At 41.6% G+C, this 21060-nt stretch overlaps 1 protein-coding gene across 3 annotated transcripts in view; it reads right to left on the bottom strand.

Moving 5' to 3' along the window:
• GYS2 (glycogen synthase 2) overlaps positions 1-21060 on the bottom strand; it is a 65485-nt gene that overhangs the window by 43657 nt on the left and 768 nt on the right. The window contains exon 1 of one of the 3 annotated variants that reach the window (XM_067000605.1): positions 4874-5956. The exons of 1 other annotated variant lie outside the window; for it this stretch is intronic. In XM_067000605.1, coding sequence (XP_066856706.1) covers positions 4874-4994 — 121 coding nt within the window. In that variant the 5' untranslated portion in view covers positions 4995-5956. Of the gene's footprint in view, positions 1-4873; positions 5967-21060 lie in introns of those variants that run through there. One more of the 3 variants, XM_067000609.1, reaches the window with a different exon arrangement.

Below are 21060 nucleotides of genomic sequence, written 5' to 3' on the forward strand. Positions count from 1 at the left end.
ATAAGTGGCGACCTCCAGGGCGACCTCCAGGACCACCTCCAGGACCGTGCAGGAGCTCTTCCCCACACACTTTTGCTACAGAGGCAGAGGATCAGGCTGTTCCCAGGGCACTTCAGCTGCTTTGCCACAGCCTCACCGGGCCACTCTGAAGATACTTTCCTGGGAGCCATGCTTGTGTGCAACTCAAGAGGGAAGTGGGATCCCAGGCTCAGGGTTCAAACTGACTTTACTGCTGCAATTACTAGTTATATCAGCTATTCTTTCCCCCCCTTCCCATCCTAATGTATCTCTGATCTACAGACATGATAAAATTAGGCATGAACTCATTTCTTCTAATGTTTGGTTGGATTTTTATTTATTTATTTATTGTGTGTATCTGGGCACTATTTTTAGAGTAAAATATGTCAAGTGAAAAATACACTGCCTCTTCAGATAGCAGATGCTTTTCATGTATTTTTGGCTACTTTTTTGTGGCCAGGACTCATCAGAAGATAAAAGTTCTCCATATTCTTTGAAATTCTGGCACTCCAAATGTATTTTGTAATAATGCCGAAACACTGAAATTTATGACAGATGGCCACAATACAGAAGCTATTCCTATGTGCATCACCCTGAATAAAAAGGACTGCATTTGAGATTTCTTTGATGTTGGTATGCCACCAGACTGTAAAAATGCAAAGGGCTTTGATGCAGTGCTTATGTTAAGTTTCCTATGAGAATATGTTTTTTCTTTCATAGATATATATATTTATCCATACATATATACATACCAATCTATCTATACAGATGATAGATACATAGATATAACAAGTATATCTTATATAATTATATAAGAGAGATGGTAACATATTCTCAATCTCCAAAGTGTTCTAGCTCTCGTGTGTCACAGACTCCAGCGTTCACCTTCTCCCAAGCAACTTTCATCATGGAAAGATATTTAACACAGAGGGGCTGAAGTTCTGGTCTTACTGACTTCAGAGAATACAGGATTTAATTTCTAAGGGCCAGATTTTCACCAGAGAAACTATATACAGAGCTCTGCTCCATGGGGACCTGAACCAAGGTTTGTTTTTAGTAGAGTCTTCATTCCAGTAGGGATGGAAAAAAATATTTAATTCATCTACCAGTGACTCTTGAGCTAATCTGTCCACAGCTGAATGATGATACAAACTGGCCACCTGCCCAGCATTTTTAAGCACTGTTCTACTTTCTATCTAAAAGCTGTTAAGAAGTACAGCAGAAGGAGATACAGATCTGAGTATCCATGGAGTCACTTTAAAGGCATCTTTATAGAGCACAGACCAGATTTTGAATGTTTGCAGCCCCTTCTCATTAATGTATCAGAAAACCCACTACCCTACAACTAACTGTTATGGCAATTTACAGATTAGACTTCTCCTCTACCCAGATTAAATAGTTCAATTATCATTGGGGAAAACATTTAAAAGAGGTTGAAGAGGAGGGAGCAAGGACAAAAGATCACTGTGGAAAATTTCCAGGACTGCTGCAGCAGTCTCCATACTCTTGTAATGACCTCTGGCTCCCTGCTGACAATTTCCATCTCTGGAACTTTGGACACAAGACCTACAGAGCTTGTAGCCACTTGGTCTGTGCTCCTGTCTTTACAGTTTTATCAGTCTTCGTGTTACGGAGGAAAGAAAACCAGTCCTCCATTGCAACATGCACAGAGATATGACCACACCTGGCTTTATTGAAGCATGCTGTGCAGGAGAAAAGGGAAAGGAAAGGTGAAAGAAGCAGAGCTTCCCCATGATTACCACCAGACCATGTGGCATGGCAGTGCACTGGGGCTCATCTGCCTGCTTTTTTCCCCTTCTGCCACAGAAACACAGTAGATCCACTTCACAATGTGGGACTTGCCCATCAGTAGAAAGTCAAAGAAAGTGAGAAAATCTTGCATCACAAACTGCACTTTTGTCACATCTCTGGCAGTGGACTTTAAATGCAAGATGATTTCAACATTGTGCTCATGTTTTAAGTGGCAAATTCCTTTTCACATGACTTGAGGGAAGGTGGAGGGAGAGTCACACTTGCAAATTATTTTTTTAATTTATTTTTCATTCTCTTCTTCAGCTATCTTGTCTTTGCTTGCACCAGCCAGAGGATGTAAGCAAAGAAGAAAGAAGAGTAACCGAAATGCCTGTGCTTTCCAACACATATGTCAGATGTCACTTAGTGCAGGCAGCACCAGAACACCATATAAAAAGGAAGCATGACGAAGAAGAAAACTTTGCCTAGATAGAGCATGTGTTAAATGAACTAGACTTAAAAAACAGAGACACTTTCACTGTGCCAGCTGCTGAGAAAGAAGTTATGAGACTCTGGAAATAATGGATACCTGTAGATCCAAGAGTATTTAATCCATACAACTGACTCATCCCTCCCTACAGCTGCATCAAGTGCCACAGCATCAACCAGCATCATCTCCTGCTCAAGGAAATCCCAGTAAACCCTCTCTCCCCATCAGCAGCCTGGCACATGAAGACCTTCCCACACTACACAATCAGATATACTCCAATCTGCAGGACCCTTCATCATCCTCAAACTCTGAAGTTGAATATATGTGGGAGGTTGAAAAAACAGCTGAGCAGAGCTACCTGTAAAGGGTACTGTTTACAAGAGTGTGAACAGATACCCATCTGTAAGCCCTGGTAGCATGTTCCTCCCTGAGGAGTAACAGGGAAGAAGATATTCAGTCTAACTGTCACTGCCACAGAGAAACGGAGGAACTAATAAGAAGCAGTCAAGGAGGAAATGAACCCATAGCCAAAGTTGATAAAAACACAAAGTTGATAAAAAGCCTTGAACTCCCTCCTGTAGGCAGCAGCAACGTTACACCACACCACTTTAGCAGTGTGAAGAAATTTCACACTGAACTACCCTGATACAGCTTCGCATTGCCAGAAAAGAAGTAATAAACTGTCATGTTAAATGATCAAAATTGTCAGACAATAAACCCAGCTAATGCTTTTATTTCCCTCAATATTAGCAACATTAAAACTAAAACACTAAAACATGTAGCAGTATTAAATCTATATGGGGCAGGCTATTCAGACAAATGAACAGTTCTTCCTTATTCCAAAGGAGACAGGAAAAATACAGTGTAAGCTAATATTTTCTAAGCCTGTATATCTTCTGTGATGACTCTCCCTGCATTTTGTTGGCTACACTCTCTCCTAAGAAGCACAGTGCCCTAGCATTTTCCAAGAACTGTTTATAAAACTTAGGTCACCAGGGAACAGTATCTCACCATGTGACTTTGACATTCAAGTGCATGGAACATATAGAGAAATAGCCTTCCGTATCAAGAATTTAACAGAAAAATAAGCTGAAATGGGCTTATTAAAGAATTTTTGCACAAATATTTCCAGTCAGGGTCAGCTAATGGAATATTTGAACAGAGATCCAGTTCTAATGAAGATATTGTTTGCTATGATTAGCTGAGTCAGCTCCATTTGAATGCAAGGGTTTGATAAGTGGTGTAATGAACGGCACCTTATTTTTAAACTAATTGGAAAAAATGTTTATCCACTTGTAAATATATATACCATGGAGTTCAGAAATGTGAGCAAGAACACCTGAATTTGCCAGATTTATGCTGCCATCTGGTTTCCAGTGGTTTACTTATCATGCATAATGCAAAAGTAAACTCTGCATGGCCCAAGTTCTGTCGGTAGAAGACCAACTCAAAAAGAGTGACTAAAACTAATGAAAAATAAGCCCACAGGGATTCGAAGTGTATAAATTCGGGACTACCTCTGTGTACTGACACTCCTCTCTAGACTAATAAGAGCAAAGTAAAATTGCACTGCAGTGCAGATTAAATACCGGAAGCTATCACAGAACAGTAATTTCGATTTCACCACAGCGATAAACCCTAGAACTGTCTATTCCTCTCACACACAGTTCCCCTTTAGGGTTAAAATCTTAACAGATTACAGATCCCCTCTTCTGACTAATCTATTTATCTGTCAGGACAGTAAGACACACAGGTCAATCATTTACTCATACTAACTCACTTTTGTGACAAAGCTGAAACATGTTCCTGCTTGGTAAACTACACCTAGCTGAAAGGGGGATGATTTGATGAGGGAATAAGAAATGGAGGCAGAAAGATCTTTGCATAACAAGTAGTGTGGACTTTGTGTGCAAAACTGCATGCAGTGCACAGATTTTGAACCTGTACACATGCACAAAACATGAAGTCCATATCTGGCACTACCCGTGTTTGCAAAGACCTGTCCAAAAAGGTTTCAGTTGGCATAAAGACTGCTGGTCATTGACATCTGTTTTTTGTTCAGTGGCTTCAATGCAGCTATGTTTATTTATGCTTTTTTCAAATTTGTCCTCTTCCCTCTCCTCCACGGTGCTGCAGAAGGTTGAGAGAGACTCCTAAACTTCTCTGAATTTGGTGTCTGTTTTACAGCTTCTTTTCATACATTACATTCCCAAGTGAATTTGCATGGAAGGTAAAAGATAAATATTTACAAACCAATGTCTATATATCCATACACATGCACACCCAGGCATAACACTTGGATGTTTGTTTAAACTATGTAGCCCTGGTGGTGAATCATGTGCACACACAAATGCAGAGAAATCCTGACTCTACCACGCTCATTCCATATAGCTACACGCAGATGCAGCCCACAGACAGCAAGCATAGTCACATACGGATGCCACATTTGTTTCTTCCAATACAACCATGCAGCCAACTCTTCCCCAGTCTCCCCTTAATGCCCTTAATGCCCAAGTCCTTCGTGCCTCCCCCAACTTCCAATGCCCAAGTCCTTCGTGCCTCCCCAACTTCCACGAAAAGAGCCATTCTGACTCCTCAGAGTGTTGTACAAACCTTTGTTGGTAACTTCCCAAGAAACTTCAAAGAGCAACAAATCCTCCACTGGTAGGTCTTCATCCTCCCACTGAGGAAGCCCATTAAGAGAGGTCATGGACAGTGATCTAGCCAGTGGCATTTTCTTCAGCCCTTAAATGCTCACCACACAGGCCACAAGATTTATTATCAAATGTTCAGTTAATGTGGCAATTCTCTGCAGTTTTGGTTGGAGTAGTCTTCTGGTGCACTGGGCTGGGAGGAGAAAATTTACTCAGATAGCTGGCAGCTAATGGGTTTAAACTGTCTGACCACCAGCATTAAATTGGCTCAGCAAAATCCTCAGGGCTTGAGAAGCAGCTGCGGGCAGAGGTAAGAATTTAAGACTGACCTGAGAAAGGTCTTGACTGTTTTGGGCCCAGGCCTCTTTCTTCTTTCCTTAGAGGGACATAAAAATTAGTTTTGAGCTTCCCAGCCACAGCATTCACTATCTACCACCTCAGGAACAACTGAAACTCGACAGCTGTAAATTCAGCACTGCCCTGAGCAAACTCCAGTAGGGAGGACACTTTGAGTTCACCACCTGATTTGAGTCCAGCCCCCGAGTCCTCCACTCGACATACACCCTGCCTGTTAGCACTCATGGACCTTCTCTATCCACTGGCCACTCACTAGCTGGGTAAGTAGACTTTTTCTACGTGATATCTCTTAGATGACTTGCCAGGTAAAGCACTGTTACCTAATTCTTGTTCAGTTCATCAGTCCCAAAGCACTATTTTACCTCACACCCTTTTTCCACAGTTAATTCCAGCTGTGTCCCTAGCGCTCTGTGCAAGCTGTTGATTTCATTCTGCTCTAGAGCAAACCTGCAGTCTTGAGAGCTTTTACAGAACCACAAATGCTCTGTCCCTACTTTGGCACACATTTTCGATAGCCCTCTCTGCAGGTCTGGTCCCCTATTTTCCAGCTGGTTTCTCTTTCTCTATGCCACAGCTCTTCTCTGGCCTCTGGGCCCAGGTTCTCTGCCCAGGAAAGAGTACAGCCCTGTCTTGCTCCAGCACAGAGCTGGGATACTGCAAGCAGTGTACACATACGTGCAGAGCTATAGCTCCAACTCGCAACCTAAGACCCTCAAAGCCCCACAGAGCAGCTGCCTGCTGGGAAGATACTTAAGTGCTTATGCTGAGAGCCCAGTGTTTCTGGGACAGCTGTGTAGATTGAATCCGATTCTGAGCTTAGACCACAACCTGACCAAAATCCGGAATTCAGCATGGATCAAATCTCCAGGTGAGATCCAGGGCATCACTAGCATTGTGGAGAATAATGTTGCACTGGTAAGTGTGGACTTTATAGTAGCACAGATAGACAAAACAATTCCAAAGTGATTGGTTTAGAAGACAGGTGGCTCACCTGTGTAAAAAAAAAATGACTTCCTACTCTTTACAATATAAGAACCAGTAATAAATACTGCAATACCCATAATTGCATATAGAGGTCAGCTTCCTGTGAAATAAGGACAGAAATTTAAGGAACACTGTAAACAAACAGTTCTGTGAGCTGTGGGTGAACTTATGGCTTAGACCAATGTTTATCACAGCATAACCATTTACTTTTCCCTTTATATTCTCACTGTGCTGCCAGACTGCAAGAATAGTGGCTTACATGATAGTGAATCAGTAGTCGCAGTACTTGAGAGAAGCTGACATTACCAGCAGCAAAAGGTGCTGGAAAACAACCCAGGCGTGATTCCCAGGCAGCAAATTTCAGCCCAGATTGAGCAGAGGGGACTGCATGCATGTCTGTTGGAAGACAATCACTCAATATAATTAATATAATATAATATAATACTATACAATACAATACAACACAAATATAATATAATGTAATACAATAACACAGCTGAGCCAATCTTAACAGCTAATTATCACCAAAAGACTTACTCTTCCACTGACGCTGCTTATGCTGTCTCTGCACTTATGGCATTCACAGCAGCTCTCAGAACTAACCTAAGACCGCAGAAAACCCTTCTAACAAGTTAGGAAATAGAGCTGGCTCAGTAAAGAGCCTGGCAAGTGTTCGAAGGGACAGAGCAGCACTGCTGGTGAATGAGGAGAGATAGGAAGGTGAAAACAAATCCTGCCTTGCCTTTCCAGCCAGCGGAGCTGCCAGAAGGGCTCAGCTATGCTGTGCCACTTCACCCACAGGCCCAGCTGGACTTTGGGAGAAAAAAGGTTTTCTTTCTAGGCTAACTGCCGGCCCAGGGCAAGATTCAGGGTTTTATTGGCTGGGTGTCTTTTTGTCTCAGTGGTTGGAGTTGTGCTATTTATCACTTTATGAAAAAAAGCCCAGCTGAGAATCATTACTTTTGGAGCAGCTGTGGTTTTTACTATGTGGAATAGGTAGGAAATCAGATCATCCTATAGCTTAAAACTCATGTTATTTAGAAGAAAAAGATGTTATATTTTAAGGGTCCCCTCATTTCTGAACCATCAACTTTGCTGAGTCACGCTTTTATCTGGAAAACCTGAGGACAAGGCTGCCAGCCTCACGAATGCCACCCTAGCTGAGAGGGCAAGAACAAACTATCACACAAGCCCGTCCTAATCCTATAGGGTTTTGTGAGCCCAATGTCAACGGACACACTGCAAAATTGGGCATCTTAAAGGGTTAGCCCACAGCCTGACTCCAAGCCAGGGTCACTGGCCCACGAGGCCCCGTTGCTGCTGTCCAGCCCGCAGGCCACCCAGCAGCCGAAGCAGCCATGTTAGGCCACACCGCCAGCTGGTGAAGGGATGCCAGGCAGAGCCAACCACCAGCGACACTGTCGGTGGCTCTGTTTATGGTGCTAGGTGGCACAAACATACTTCTGTAGAGCAAAAATGAGATCCATGCCCAAGAAACTCGTGCCTGCTGGCTCTCATTATGAAAAACTACCACAAGCTTCAGCTTTCCAGAGGAAAAAAACGGTTGTGTTTCCAGGTGCGTGAGCCCCATTATCACTGCTGGCAGAGTCCTGCAGAGTCCTGCAGAGTCCTTTACAGTCCTTAGAGCCACACTTAGGATGTTGAAGTTATCCTGCCCACATCAGTTACCTCTCCACAGATGGCAAGCAAACCTTTAGCAGTGATGCCAGTTGAAGAGTGGCACTGGCTCACTGACATACCATTGTCCCCAAGCATTCAAAAGCTGTGATGAGCCTAAAAAACATGTGAATAATTTTAGAACAGTGAACTGAAGTCGTAGTAATAATTTTTTTAAGCTCTTTATGTAGTCTGTGATTTTAGGGTTCCTAGGCATCACACCTTTCTAGCTTTTGTTTCTAGGTGGGGGATACTTTTACTTTTTGGAGTTGGCAAAACGTGACGTAACTCCTTAAGCCTTGGAGAATGGGTTTGCAATCATCAGACATCATGAGAAAGTTTCACAACCACTGGCAACACTGTCATGATGTGAGCCTGGGCAACTCATGAAACTCTTCTGAACTTTGTTTTTACCTTTCTGGAGTTGGAGAGGATACTCAAGTTTCTAAGTGTTTCAGCTCTTCTGACCAAAAGTGCTCAATAGCACTATGAACATTAGTTTTCCTTCATATTCTGAGTACATCTGATCTGTTTGTCTTAATGAAGCTTTTTTCATACAGGGCCATCCCAGATACCTGCTTTTTATTATTAGTGAGGGAAAAGCAAATGAAGTGCATAGGAAAGGTTAGATCAACAGCCCATTCAAAAACTTTCATCCTTGCAAATGGTCTTAATTGCTAGAGGGCAAAGGGCCCTGTTCATTATATTTATGGCCTGCTAGGGTTATGTTTGGGGTCTCTATGATGCATCTGGAGTTGTTTACATTTACTGTCCTAAATGAGGTAATGCCTGTGCCTGTGATCGTACAGCAAAGTGAGATCTCCAGGAGAAAAGCTATATTCTGGCAGTAAGAATGGGCAAACTTTTAGCATGTTCAGTGGAGGCACAGTCACCAAGAGCAGAAAGGAACAGGATAGTCACCTTCCATGCCAAGTGCATTGAGGTACAATTGGTAAAAAGGGGACACAGATAACAATAAAGCAATGTGACATTTTTTGTCATAGAGACAGGGTGTGACTACACTTTTTTTTGTTTTTTTTTCCTTTTAAACGTAACAGAAAGGACAACTGCTGAAAGATGGAAACATACCCAGAATAGTAGTTTATAAAATATAACTTTTTTGAAACTATTTCCAGAAATCTGCAAACCAGTGAAACTGGTTTTGAGTCCAGTCTTTCAGTTCCCTTATTACTCTTATCACAAAGGTACACAAAGGCTCTCTGGTAATGCAAGGTGACTCAGTTCAGATAGGCATCATTTGTTATCTCACCAAATTCTTTTTCAACCCACAGAAGTGAACTATTATTGCTTGCAAGGATACTGGACAACGAGAAGGCTTATAAAGGTCTTTGAAGAGAAATTGTACAATATGTGTATTGTTGTTTTTTAAATCTTCTACAGTTTTGTGGATATAGACAGGGACAATGACATGCACTCTGCCCTATATAAAGCTCTTTTTGAAACTGTTACCTCCCACGTTGTTGTCATCTCCACTCGCATTGATCCTACTCCTTCTATTTGGGTAGATTAAAATTTTCTGTAAAAGCTAACTCAGCACATCACCTGAGCAAGTGAGTTACGGATGTTGGCTTCAGACCAAAGACCCCTCAGTCCCTTGTGAAGAACCACTTCGGACATTCTTTTTTGTTGGAAAATCAACTTCAACCCCCCTGACTGCAAGTGAGAAAGTGCACTCTGGGGAAGAAACACTGTTAATGTGTGGGAGTTTGTAAAGAGAACTGTGGTCAAATGTAGGAAAAAATCAGACATAGATTTAAAAAGTATTCATAAACATCTAGTAAAGTTTTAGAAGAGGAAGTTATGACGGTTTGTAGCAATTACTTATGTACACACACTGTACTTTAGAAATAGAGCAGTATGTGGCACTGATGGTATTAACATGATTATCCAACATCTGTGCTGTGTTGTTTTGTTTTGTTTTGTTTTGTCCAAAAGGCTGTTTAGTGCTTCTTACTAAATCCTGTTTCATGATAAACCTTAGTTTTATGAAGACCATGGAAACAGAATCAAAAGACAATCAGCAAAGTTGGGGATTTTTGTCAGGAAGAAAAGCCCCTGCTTCAGGCTGAGATACACAGGAAAGGGAGGAAATAAAGAGCAATGACAGGATATTTAATAAAGTGAGCTCTTAGAGCTCACTAGCGTGGGCTGCCAAGGCTAGACAAACCCTTATAAAGAAACTTAAAGAAATGAGAAAGAGAGGGGCTGAGTTTTGTTTTATGCCCCTACAAATAAGATCCACTCTTTAAAAGTGATATACTACCAACATTTGTTTGCTGAGGCTGTTGTTGGCTTAAGAAAAGCAGTATGATAATAATATAGTATTTCTTTTTCTCTTCCTTTCAGCTTTTTCTTCCCTTCTTTATTGTTTTGAATTTCATTGTTTTATTTTGTCTATTCAGTTACCTTTTAAAGGTGTTCCTTTGATCTCCATGCAATGTAGGTGTCATTTTGACCCCACTGTGAAAATCAGAATAATAAAGCAAGCATGACTAAGTAATGTGTTTGAATTGTTTACCACCATCCTCCTAACCTATCGATTAGTTGATTTTTTCAGGTATGTTTTTATGGATCATAAGTGACTTCCCTTTCCTAATGCTGTTGCTAGAAAATCATGTATTATTGAGCAGTCTCAGTTTGGTGGAAGACTTGAGCCTCAACCTCAGGTCTGCCATGGTGACTTATGTGGCCTGCATTCAGGAATAAATGGTTGTTGAAAAATTCCTGGCTGAGGATACTCTCAAATTGTAGGCAATCCTGAATCCCAAAAATATTAATGATAATTGTATATTTATGGTTATAAGCCCCTTACAGCCACAGACTGATAGATACTAGTTTATATCAGCACTACAAAACGTTTTCTTTATATCTGTTAAAATGCTCAACAAAAATATTCAGGTCTTCATGGCATTTAGGTTGCTATGAAAGGAATAATTTAGTTTTAGAGAAAAATCATAATTACTGATGAGAGGATAGTAACAGTTATGTGGCATAACAAAGAGCTAAACAATTTTATTTTCCTACCACAGCAGAATACCTATTAAAGTGAAAGGAACTTGTTCTTCAGAACAGCGTAGGAATGCTTCTCAGTGTTGCCAACTGCTTTTCTTGCAATGGCTGCCATTTTAGATCAGATCATCAGGGCCTTAACTGTTGAGGAATTGGAACCCTTCAGCTGGACTGTTCCTTTATGCTACCATTTACCTGTACTACATGAGCTCTCCTGAGCTCTGCAAATATCATGAGAAGTGAGGCTCACTAAGTCCTCAGCTGAGTGTTCCCTGACTTTGTTAGCAGAAGAGAGATGTTGGAGGACAAAGCTGTTCGCAGAGAGATTAGCGCATTTTCTAGCAGATTGGTCATTTAGGGTCATTGTAGAGTTTAGGAAAGATCAGGGAGTAGTTCAGAAATACCCTAAGGACAGCCCTAATTGCCTACCTGAACTCACCATCTCCAGCTGTAAGGGAACAACATTCGCCACTGCTTCATGCAAGTCCAAGAAATGTTCCACACCTCACACATCTCATGTTCCACATCTCATGAGTGGGGAATTTTCTCCTCCTGTTGGAAGGTGGCTGACCCTTGGAGTGCAGCAACCCTGTGAAATGGCCAGCAGGGAGACGAGGTGGTGAAGCACCTTAAGTTATAGCAAGTCATATGACACGTTGGAATTTTGTCAGTAAACTCTGGTATAGTTTTGTCCCAAATAGTGAAGTAGTGCATGGACTCCATGACACCCCAAAAAAGAGTTCATACTGAGTGATCTGCGAGGCTGACATTCACAGCTCTGCAGAGCATTGTGGCCTCTGCTGCTTCATCCAGGAGAGAGAATGAGAGTCATCCTGCAGACATCAGTTCACCACAGGCAATTTTAATTTTAATCCTTTTGGACTTGGCTTTGGAAAAAGATGTCAGGGTAGCTTGGCCAGTAAGTAAGCTGGATCCTGCAACTTGGATAAACAAATCAAAATGTTGCCATCCCATTTAAAGTTTGAAATAAATGCCGCAGTGACCAAGGACTGTTAAATGCATAAAAGCTGTGCTATGAATTGCATATGTCATTTTCCCATGTGAGTAGAGATTTGGGATTGTTTCCCTTTTTAGGTCACCTCAGGTATCTGAAGTGATCTCTTCACGAAGGACTGACATTCAGCCCACATTCTGCGAGAGGGAGTCTCCAGACTGGTACTGGGTATTAGAGACTGAAAAAAATCACCAAGTTCTTTTGGGAGATAAACGTGTAAGAGCACACAGGCACATGTAAACACAATTTCTGAGAAACACCAACATTTTCCATGTGGTATATGATGTGTCTCTAACTTAGCACTAAAATGCAAGACTAACACTGTTTTGCCTGTCCTCTCTACTGCACAGGGTGCTGTCCTCCCATCTAGAACACAGACCCATGGATGAAGACACAAACACTTTCACAGATGTACACACACGTGCATAGCTTTCATACTTGTTTTCTGTGGTCAGCACAGATTGTGTCATATTTATCTAGCTTTGGGATTTGTTAGTGTGTTTGTGTAACTTGCGGTGTTTTTTTCTTCATTTTTTCTTCAAGTGCTAATCACACTTAAGACTGAAGCCTCACTTGCCTAACATACTGGGAGTTTGCTTTTTACTCATGATACCTCTTCTCATAATCATGGTTCTTTCTTTTTGTAAAACAGGAAGGAAAAAAACCCAAAGGACATTCTTTTAGTGAGTGAGTGAGTGAGTGTTTTTGGTAGAAATGTTAAATAGCTCAGGCTAGTTGTGAGTTCTTAGTACACCTCTTTTATCTTGTGTGACCTTGGAGTGCTGGCAGCTCATTTTCACAGAGCTTCTGGCAGCTCATTTTCACAGAGCTTATCTTCATCTCCCCAAGCAGGCAGGACTGCATCATTTTACTTCTCTGGCTGCAAAGGCTTTCCCAGGTTTCTGTGCTTTGAAAGACTGTTCAGCAAACTCCTGAGTGTAGTGCTGAAAGAGGCATTTCCATTCATTTTGTTATAGTATAGTAAGAGCTTAATCAGAAAAAAAAAAAATCTATCCGTGATCATGATCAGCATTAAGATACATGCTGAAATGTAACCCCATTCAACAATCCACATGAACAGAAATCCTACTCAGTGGAATATAAGAACTTCCTGTAAGGTGGGTATGGTCTTAACATCTTTTCTGTCTCTTTAAGAACCTCTCTATTGCTTTTGTATGTCCTTTACCCATGTCCAAAGACATGTTTCAGTTTATTTGTCTTCTTTTATCTTTTCAAAAAAATACTAGAGCATTCAGAATGAGCCCAGTAATTAAAAAATAAAAATTAAAAAAAAATCCTTCTACTGCATGACAGTTTACCGTGGAAAAAACAAACTCAGTAAAATGAACAGAATGTCAACAAATACTATTCTAGACTGTCATGCTGAGAGTATCAGGGACTACTCAACTGTTATATGGAGGCAGGAAAATGAGTTTGATGTGATTCTAATAGATGCTGCTCATGCCTACTCATTCCCAGTGATAGCACTGGAGATGGCTGAATGAACAGAAACTTTGGAAATGATAGCATTTCTATCTCATTGTCAGAAATAAAGATTTGATAGCACAGAGAGAAAACGTATCACAGAAAAGTCTTTTTTCTTCCCTCTGCATTTTCATTTAGCACATCCTACAGAGCAAGAATTATGAATATTACCTTCCAGAATTTTCTGCTGATTGGAATCCACCTTCATTCTGTTTTGACGAATTTCTTGATTTTTTTAGCTCAGATGTTGAATGTGTAAACACAACTAAATAGGGTTTGAAGAGCTCTGAAATAGGAGAGTATAATAGAGAAAATATTCACTTAGAAACCTCAGTTTGTACATCCACTGATGTGCCAGATTGTGAGTTGTTGCTTATGTTTGCAGGTAAATTACTCATTTCAGACACTGAGCAAAACCAGGCCTCATAAGTCAGACCTCTCCAATAGACCATCTAAGTTAATTATTTGCATGACTCCTTTGCTTGCACAGTGTAATGACTCACAAAGCAATTGCATCTCATGAAATGGTTTATACAAATGTAGTACACCACAGCGATTGGTGTGGATTTTAGGAAGTCCCTGTCTACTGTAATCTCTGAAAAGCTTTGAAAGTTTTGACTTATAAAAGGTTGGATTCAGAGACATGAATGAAGGAAGAACTGCTCGTGGAAGAAAGAAATACCAAAAATTAAATACTGCCCTGAGAGGCCTAGTTATGCTATTGTATTGTGTCCTTGACCACAGTATAAGGATCTGACTTAAATGTTTTGGGGCTCCTGATCACACTGACATTAGTTGAGAGTTCAGCTTCTACAGACCACTGTGAATGTGCAGCTTAATTGTCTGATTTATATTTGTAAATTGAGGAAAACAACATTTATTTGCAGCACAATGCCAGTGTGAAGTGGGTAAACACAGCAACAGCAATTCTATGATCAGCTTAGTTCACAAGTCACCTACTTATCACAAAACACAGTTCTAAGTTAGCTGCTACGAAAGTCCTATAAGCACTGCCAGTCTAGCAAAATGCATATGTAAAACATTTCCATCACTCTACACCTGTATGTTCTGTTTAACACTATTTCACTATTTAATCCTGCCTCCAACTCCCTGAGCCATTTTTGTCCTCTGACTACTAAATGAGGAGCTGGTACAACACTACAGGTGAGCTCAGAACAAGCCCACCTCTTGCTTAGGTGAAGTCTGATTACCACAAAGAGCACTGATGTTTTACTAAGCTTACAGACAGTTTCTTGTTATGCAGACTGGTAATAAAACGAAGGATGCAAAGGATATCCAAGTAACTGAAGGTGATAGATTCCTGTTTAAACATACATGGGAGAGCTATTCCACAGCCATGCAACCACAATGAAGTTAAGGTACCAGATTACAGGATAGGACTCATAAGAAAAAATACATAGGTATAATTGATATGCTTACATACTCATTTGTCTCAAAGTGTGGACGGTGGAAAATTCAAGCTCTGTCTCCTTAACGTTTGTTTTCTTTGTAAAGCCATGATACAAATACAGTGGTAATAGCATACATTCAAGGCTAAGTGTAACACAGAAGGACTACGTTCTGGTCCTCTGGTACAACCCTGACAGTAACATCCCTCCTCTTTCTATTGTCCATCAGTATTTGCTTGTCTCTTGCCTGACACTTGCAGAGTAGTCAGACTGCCTTTCTATTCTGTACTCTGTATCTATATACCTGCAAATTCAAGGGATCTAGGTCCTTACAGTAATCAAAATAAAATTACCAGTCTTAGATCATAAAAGTCAAGCAAGTTCTTGTGATAAATTAGCGGGTGTTTGTTCATTGTCTTTAAAAGGAATTCAGAGGATCTGCTGAGAAGATAAGGTTTTGCAATTTACGACCTTGTTAAGGGGGAAGACTAAGCAAGTAGATAGTGGGGAGGGGGTGTTGGATAAACATCCTTGGTAAAACAAAGACTCTGTGAAATACTGTTTCCCGCTTCACTACCCTCCCCCTTGAACACGAGCACAACGCATGATCATTGAAAGAAAAACAACGACCCCCAACAACGAACTGCGCAGCTTCAGAAGGTCCAACAAGTCCTGACAAACCGAAACTTGGATGCTATAAAACGGCGACACTGAAAAGGGAAAGTTGCGTGCTGTGGTGGAGCGGAGACTCCCCAGCCGCCCAGCGCTGTTTTGCTTGTGCCTGCTTACTTAATTAATAAAATATTTCTGATAGACCAAGAAATTTGTATGGTCTCACTTATAACAAATTTGGTGCCGTGACTCGGATGAAGGCGGATTGACTGGGAATCCCTCTAGGGGAGGCGCCCCGCCGATTCTGGCGGCCCCGGGAACGGGAAATCCCGCTCGAGCCCTTCACCGACGAACCCAAAATTAGGCACAAGCAAATAAAACCGGTAACCCCAAGCAATCTTTGTGCACGAAGACCGAACGAAGACCCACGGGGTGGGTAAGTATAGGCCGGTGATCCGTTCGGTTGGGGTTGGTGATCCCGGAGTGCGTCTGTGTGAGACGTCCAATTGCGGACGAAGTGAGTGCGGACCCCTCAGTAGTGCGGTTCCCACATCCCGCGAGGGACTGGGCCACGACCAGGGGGAAGCGGCTCTGTGTGTGTGTGAAGGCACTCCGGAAGATGGGACAGAAGAAGAGTAAGCCTTCTGGTCCCATGGGTGGGGTAATGCCTAGTGCTAGGTTGCCCCCTATTCCCCCAGATAGTCCACTGGGGTTAATGATTAAGAATTGGAGTGATTCCCCTTTTAGGCGGGGAAAGGATAAAGTAAAAATGATTCATTATTGTGTTGAAGTTTGGGGAGGTAGGCAAATTATTGGCCCATATTCGGGTCGTTTGAAGACTGGGTTTGCCAAGCCTTAAACATTTATGTAAGTGCAAAGGAACCTTTTTGTTTAGAGGGGAGCGAATATGCGAGCCTTTGGATTGGCTCAGAGAATCGAGTTAATCTGTATCCTCTGTACCCTTTAAAAGAAAAAGGAGGGGCAAAATTACAAATTGTGGAGCAAGAGATAAAGTACCTGGGTCACCAGTTAAGTAAGGGGACTAAGAAGTTAGACCCAGGCAGAATCAGTGGAATATTGGCTTTAGCATCCCTGCGAACTAAAAGGCAGGTACGGCAACTGTTAGGGTTGACCGGATACTGTAGACAATGGATAGAAGATTATAGTGGAAAGGTTAAATTTTTATATAACAAGCTGAATAAGGATGGATTACTCAAATGGACAAAAGAAGATGAGGAACGACTGAACAAGTTAAAGGAGGAACTAGTACGCCCCCCCCAGTGTTAAGCTTACCAGATTTAAGGAGGCTGTTTTGTTTTTTTTTTGTGAACAGCACAGAAGGCACAGCATACGGAGTGCTGGCCCAAGAATGGGCAGGGAGTAAAAAAAAAAAAAAAAAAAAAACCTGTGGCCTATTTGTCTAAATTATTGGATCCGGTTAGCCGGGGTTGGCCAAACTGTTTGCAGGTAGTGGTAGCTGCTGCCTTGTTAGTGGAAGAAGCACAGAAGATCACTTTTGGGGGGGAAATCAAAGTAATATCTCTACACAATATATGCGGGGTACTGCAACAGAAGGCAGAGAAATGGATCACTGACGCCAGATTATTAAAATATGAAGGAATTTTGATTTCCTCTCCAAAATTAACCTTAGGAACAACCTCCCTACAGAACCCTGCTCAATTTCTTTATGGGGAACCAAATGAGTCCTTAGGATATGATTGCCTCCGAAATATAGAAGAGCAAACGAAATTGAGACCTGATCTAGAGGAGGTGGAATTACCCATCGGTGAACAGATATATGTGGATGGTTCCTCGAGAGTAGTCGAGGGAAAGCAAAAATCAGGATACGCGTTAGTAAACGAGAAAACATTTGAGATAGTGGAATCTGGACCTTTGAGCCCTAGCTGGTCTGCCCAAGCTTGCGAGCTATATGCCATATTGCGGGCCCTAAAATTGTTGAAAAATAAAAGCGGTACAATATATACAGATTCAAAATATGCTTATGGGGTAGTACATACATTTGGTAAAATATGGAAAGAAAGGGGGCTCATCAATTCACAAGGAAAAGGTTTAATACATCAGGAATTGATTACCCAGGTTTTACAAGCTATCAGAGAGCCCAAAGAAATTGCTGTAGTACATATAAAAGGGCATCAAAAAGGCCTCACCCCTCAGGTTAGGGGTAATAATCTAGCAGATCAGGAGGCAAAAAGGGCAGCATTAATGAGTATAAGAATTATAAGAACGAGGGAAGATTGCCCAGACTGTGGGAAATACTTAATACTTATACTTAATATATAATAATTAATATAATAATTAATAATATAATAATATATAATAATGCTTAATATAATACTTAATACTGTGGGAAAGGCTTAAAGGAATTTCCATGTTATGATTGCTGGAGTGAATGGGGAGTTGATGGGATTGAATGCAATTGTTCAGAGGAAGAAAGCCCGCCTTATAAAAACTGCTACAAGTGCGGGCCGACTAACTCCCTGTGGTCGAATGGACCCATTCCCCTCCCCTTACTCTGTTTCACTAATACAGAAGAAGACAAGATGACACAAATGGGGGTTCAAAAAAAAAAAAAAAAAAAAAAAAAACCGATAAAGGGAAATGGGTACTGCCTGATGGACGGGAAGTGTTACCAAAATCAGTAGCTATGAGGGTGCTACGGAGATTTCATGAACAGACGCACTGGGGTACTCAGGCGTTGGTGGATCAATTTGCCACATATTATATGTGTATAGGGATTTATAATATAGCAAAGAGGATCGTAAATGATTTCATAACTTGTCGGAGGGTAAATGCTCAACACATGAGAAAAAGGGTCCCGGGAGGAGGACGAGAATTGGCACATCGACCTTTTGCAAAGATTCAATTAGATTTTACTGAACTTCCAAAAACGGGGCGATATAGATACTTATTAGTTATTGTAGACCACCTCACAAACTTTGTTGAAGCATTCCCTACGGCAAGGGCCACAGCTCAAACCGTGGTAAAGATATTATTAGAAAGCATCATACCCAGATACGGGGTAATAGAAGCAATTGACTCTGATCGAGGCCCACACTTTGTGTCAAAGGTATCCCGAGACACGATGAAGGCTCTGGGAATTAAATGGGAATATCACACTCCCTGGCATCCTCAGAGTTCGGGAAAGGTAGAACGAATGAATGGTGAAATTAAAAGCAACTAACAAAGCTTATGATAGAGACTAAAACCTCCTGGGTGAAATGTTTACCGCTTGCACTATTGAATATCCGGACATAGCCCCGAGCCGATGTCGGAATCTCACCTTTTGAAAGGCTGTATGGTATGCCTTATGATTTAGAGATGCCATCTGATCACCCCCAGGTACAGGATATCCAATTAAAACCTTATTTAATACAGCTTATGAACCGACGGAGGGAGTTGCAAGCGAAAGGCTTGGTGGCTAGATATAGCAATCCATAGGATACAACCTGGAGATAGGGTTCTAATTAAGACATGGAAAGAAACGTCTTTAACACCACGGTGGGGAGGCCCCTATGTTGTTTTACTTATCACAGAGACGGCTATCCGGATGGCTGAGAAGGGGTGAACGCATGCCAGTCGCGTGAAAGGACCGATCCAGAAAAGCAAAGTCGCAGGCCCTGATGACTTAAAGCTCACGTTGAAACGAACTCGATAAGTATGGTCTAACTGTCTATGTATCGTAAAAAGGAGGAGAGGGGACCCTGTTTGATCAGAAAAAGGTCGCGGTTACCTGAGAAACTCCCCTGAAGAACACTGCTGCTGCCAAGAAGAACTTGCACCTTGTAGTTCGCTGCAACCGAACTGACAAGCGAGGCAGAGAGTGAAACGGTGGGGAATTACGTGGCCAGGTAAAGAACTCTGGAAAATGGGCCCTAGCCATTTTTTTTTGCGATACATAGTAATGGGTACGATTGTTTACACTGTTCCTGGGTCTGCGCACCCTCACAAACCTTTTAAATGGAGCCTGATTAGATGGGAAGATCACCATGTTGTTCAGCAGATAACTACTGCTGGGGGACTGATAGGGAAGGCATCATCTATATAAAGAAGGAAGAGACTAAGAGTCCCCAACGGGTGGGACCAAATCAGAAACTGTCGGGGAGTGTTTTGAGGATTCAGCCTACACAAGCTTTTAGAATGCTAACTCCTAATAGCCCTAAACCACTGGAGGTTGCTAATAAATCAGTAAACCCGGAGTATGGGATTAGAAATGAAGGGGTGACCGGGAATAACATATGGAGAATCATGAATGCTAGTTATCAGTTGTTGAATCAACCAAATCCAGACGTGCCTAGACCTTGCTGGTTATGTCTTGATATAAGGCCCTCATATTACGACGCCATTGGGGATCTGGGAGAAACCACCCGTTCAAACGAAACCGATCCCCCTCAATGCAATTGGGGAAGGGATGTAGGAATAACGTTAACGGAAGTAACTGGGAATGGCAGGTGCGTAGGCACGGTCCCTGGTGAGAAGTTCCATCTATGCAATATTACAGAAAATGTTACACAATTAGACAAAGAAAAATGGTTAATACCAGCAGATAACACCAGATGGGTATGTTCGTCTCTGGGGGTAACTCCATGCTTATCTTTGAAATTGTTCAACTCGTCTCATGATTTTTGTGTACAGGTAGTAATTATACCTAGGATTCTTTACCATTCTGAGGAGTATATGTACATCCAACATGCTATGGCAAAAAAAAAAACACTTAAGGAAGAGAGAGCCTATTACGGCTGTCACTTTAGCCACTCTGATGATTCTGGGGGCTGCAGGAGCCGGAACTGAAATTACCTCTCTGGTAAAACAAAGCCAAGAATTTACCTCTCTACGCATTGCTGTAGATGAGGATTTGGCCCGTATCGAGCAATCTATATCAGCTTTAGAGAAATCTGTACGACAAAATCGTAGGGGATTAGATCTGATTTTTCTACAACAAGGAGGATTGTGTGCAGCCCTACGAGAGGAGTGTTGCGTATATGCAGATCATACTGGAGTAGTAAGGGATACAATGACTAAATTGAGAGAAGGGCTAGAAAAACGAAAAATAGAAAATGAAGCCCACCAGAATTGGTATGAATCCTGGTTTAATTACTCACTTTGGCTCACTACACTGCTATCAACTATAGCAGGACCTTTGTTGCTGCTCATATTAACACTAACTTTTGTACCATGTATATTCAATCGAATAATCGCGATTGTAAAAAAAAACCGATTAGAGGCAGCTCACCTTATGCTTGTGCGTGCGAAATATGAATCTCTTGAACAGGAGGAGGATGACGCAGAAACTTTAATATTGAGCAAACAAGTGCTTCAAAAATTCATCAGTGAACAAAATATGTTAGAAAAAGAAAAAGGAGGGATTGTGATAAATTAGCGGGTGTTTGTTCATTGTCTTTAAAAGGAATTCAGAGGATCTGCTGAGAAGATAAGGTTTTGCAATTTACGACCTTGTTAAGGGGGAAGACTAAGCAAGTAGATAGTGGGGAGGGGGTGTTGGATAAACATCCTTGGTAAAACAAAGACTCTGTGAAATACTGTTTCCCGCTTCACTAC

The sequence above is a fragment of the Anser cygnoides genome, chromosome 1 (assembly GCF_040182565.1).
Source record: "Anser cygnoides isolate HZ-2024a breed goose chromosome 1, Taihu_goose_T2T_genome, whole genome shotgun sequence".
In the NCBI taxonomy this organism is placed as follows: domain Eukaryota; kingdom Metazoa; phylum Chordata; class Aves; order Anseriformes; family Anatidae; genus Anser; species Anser cygnoides.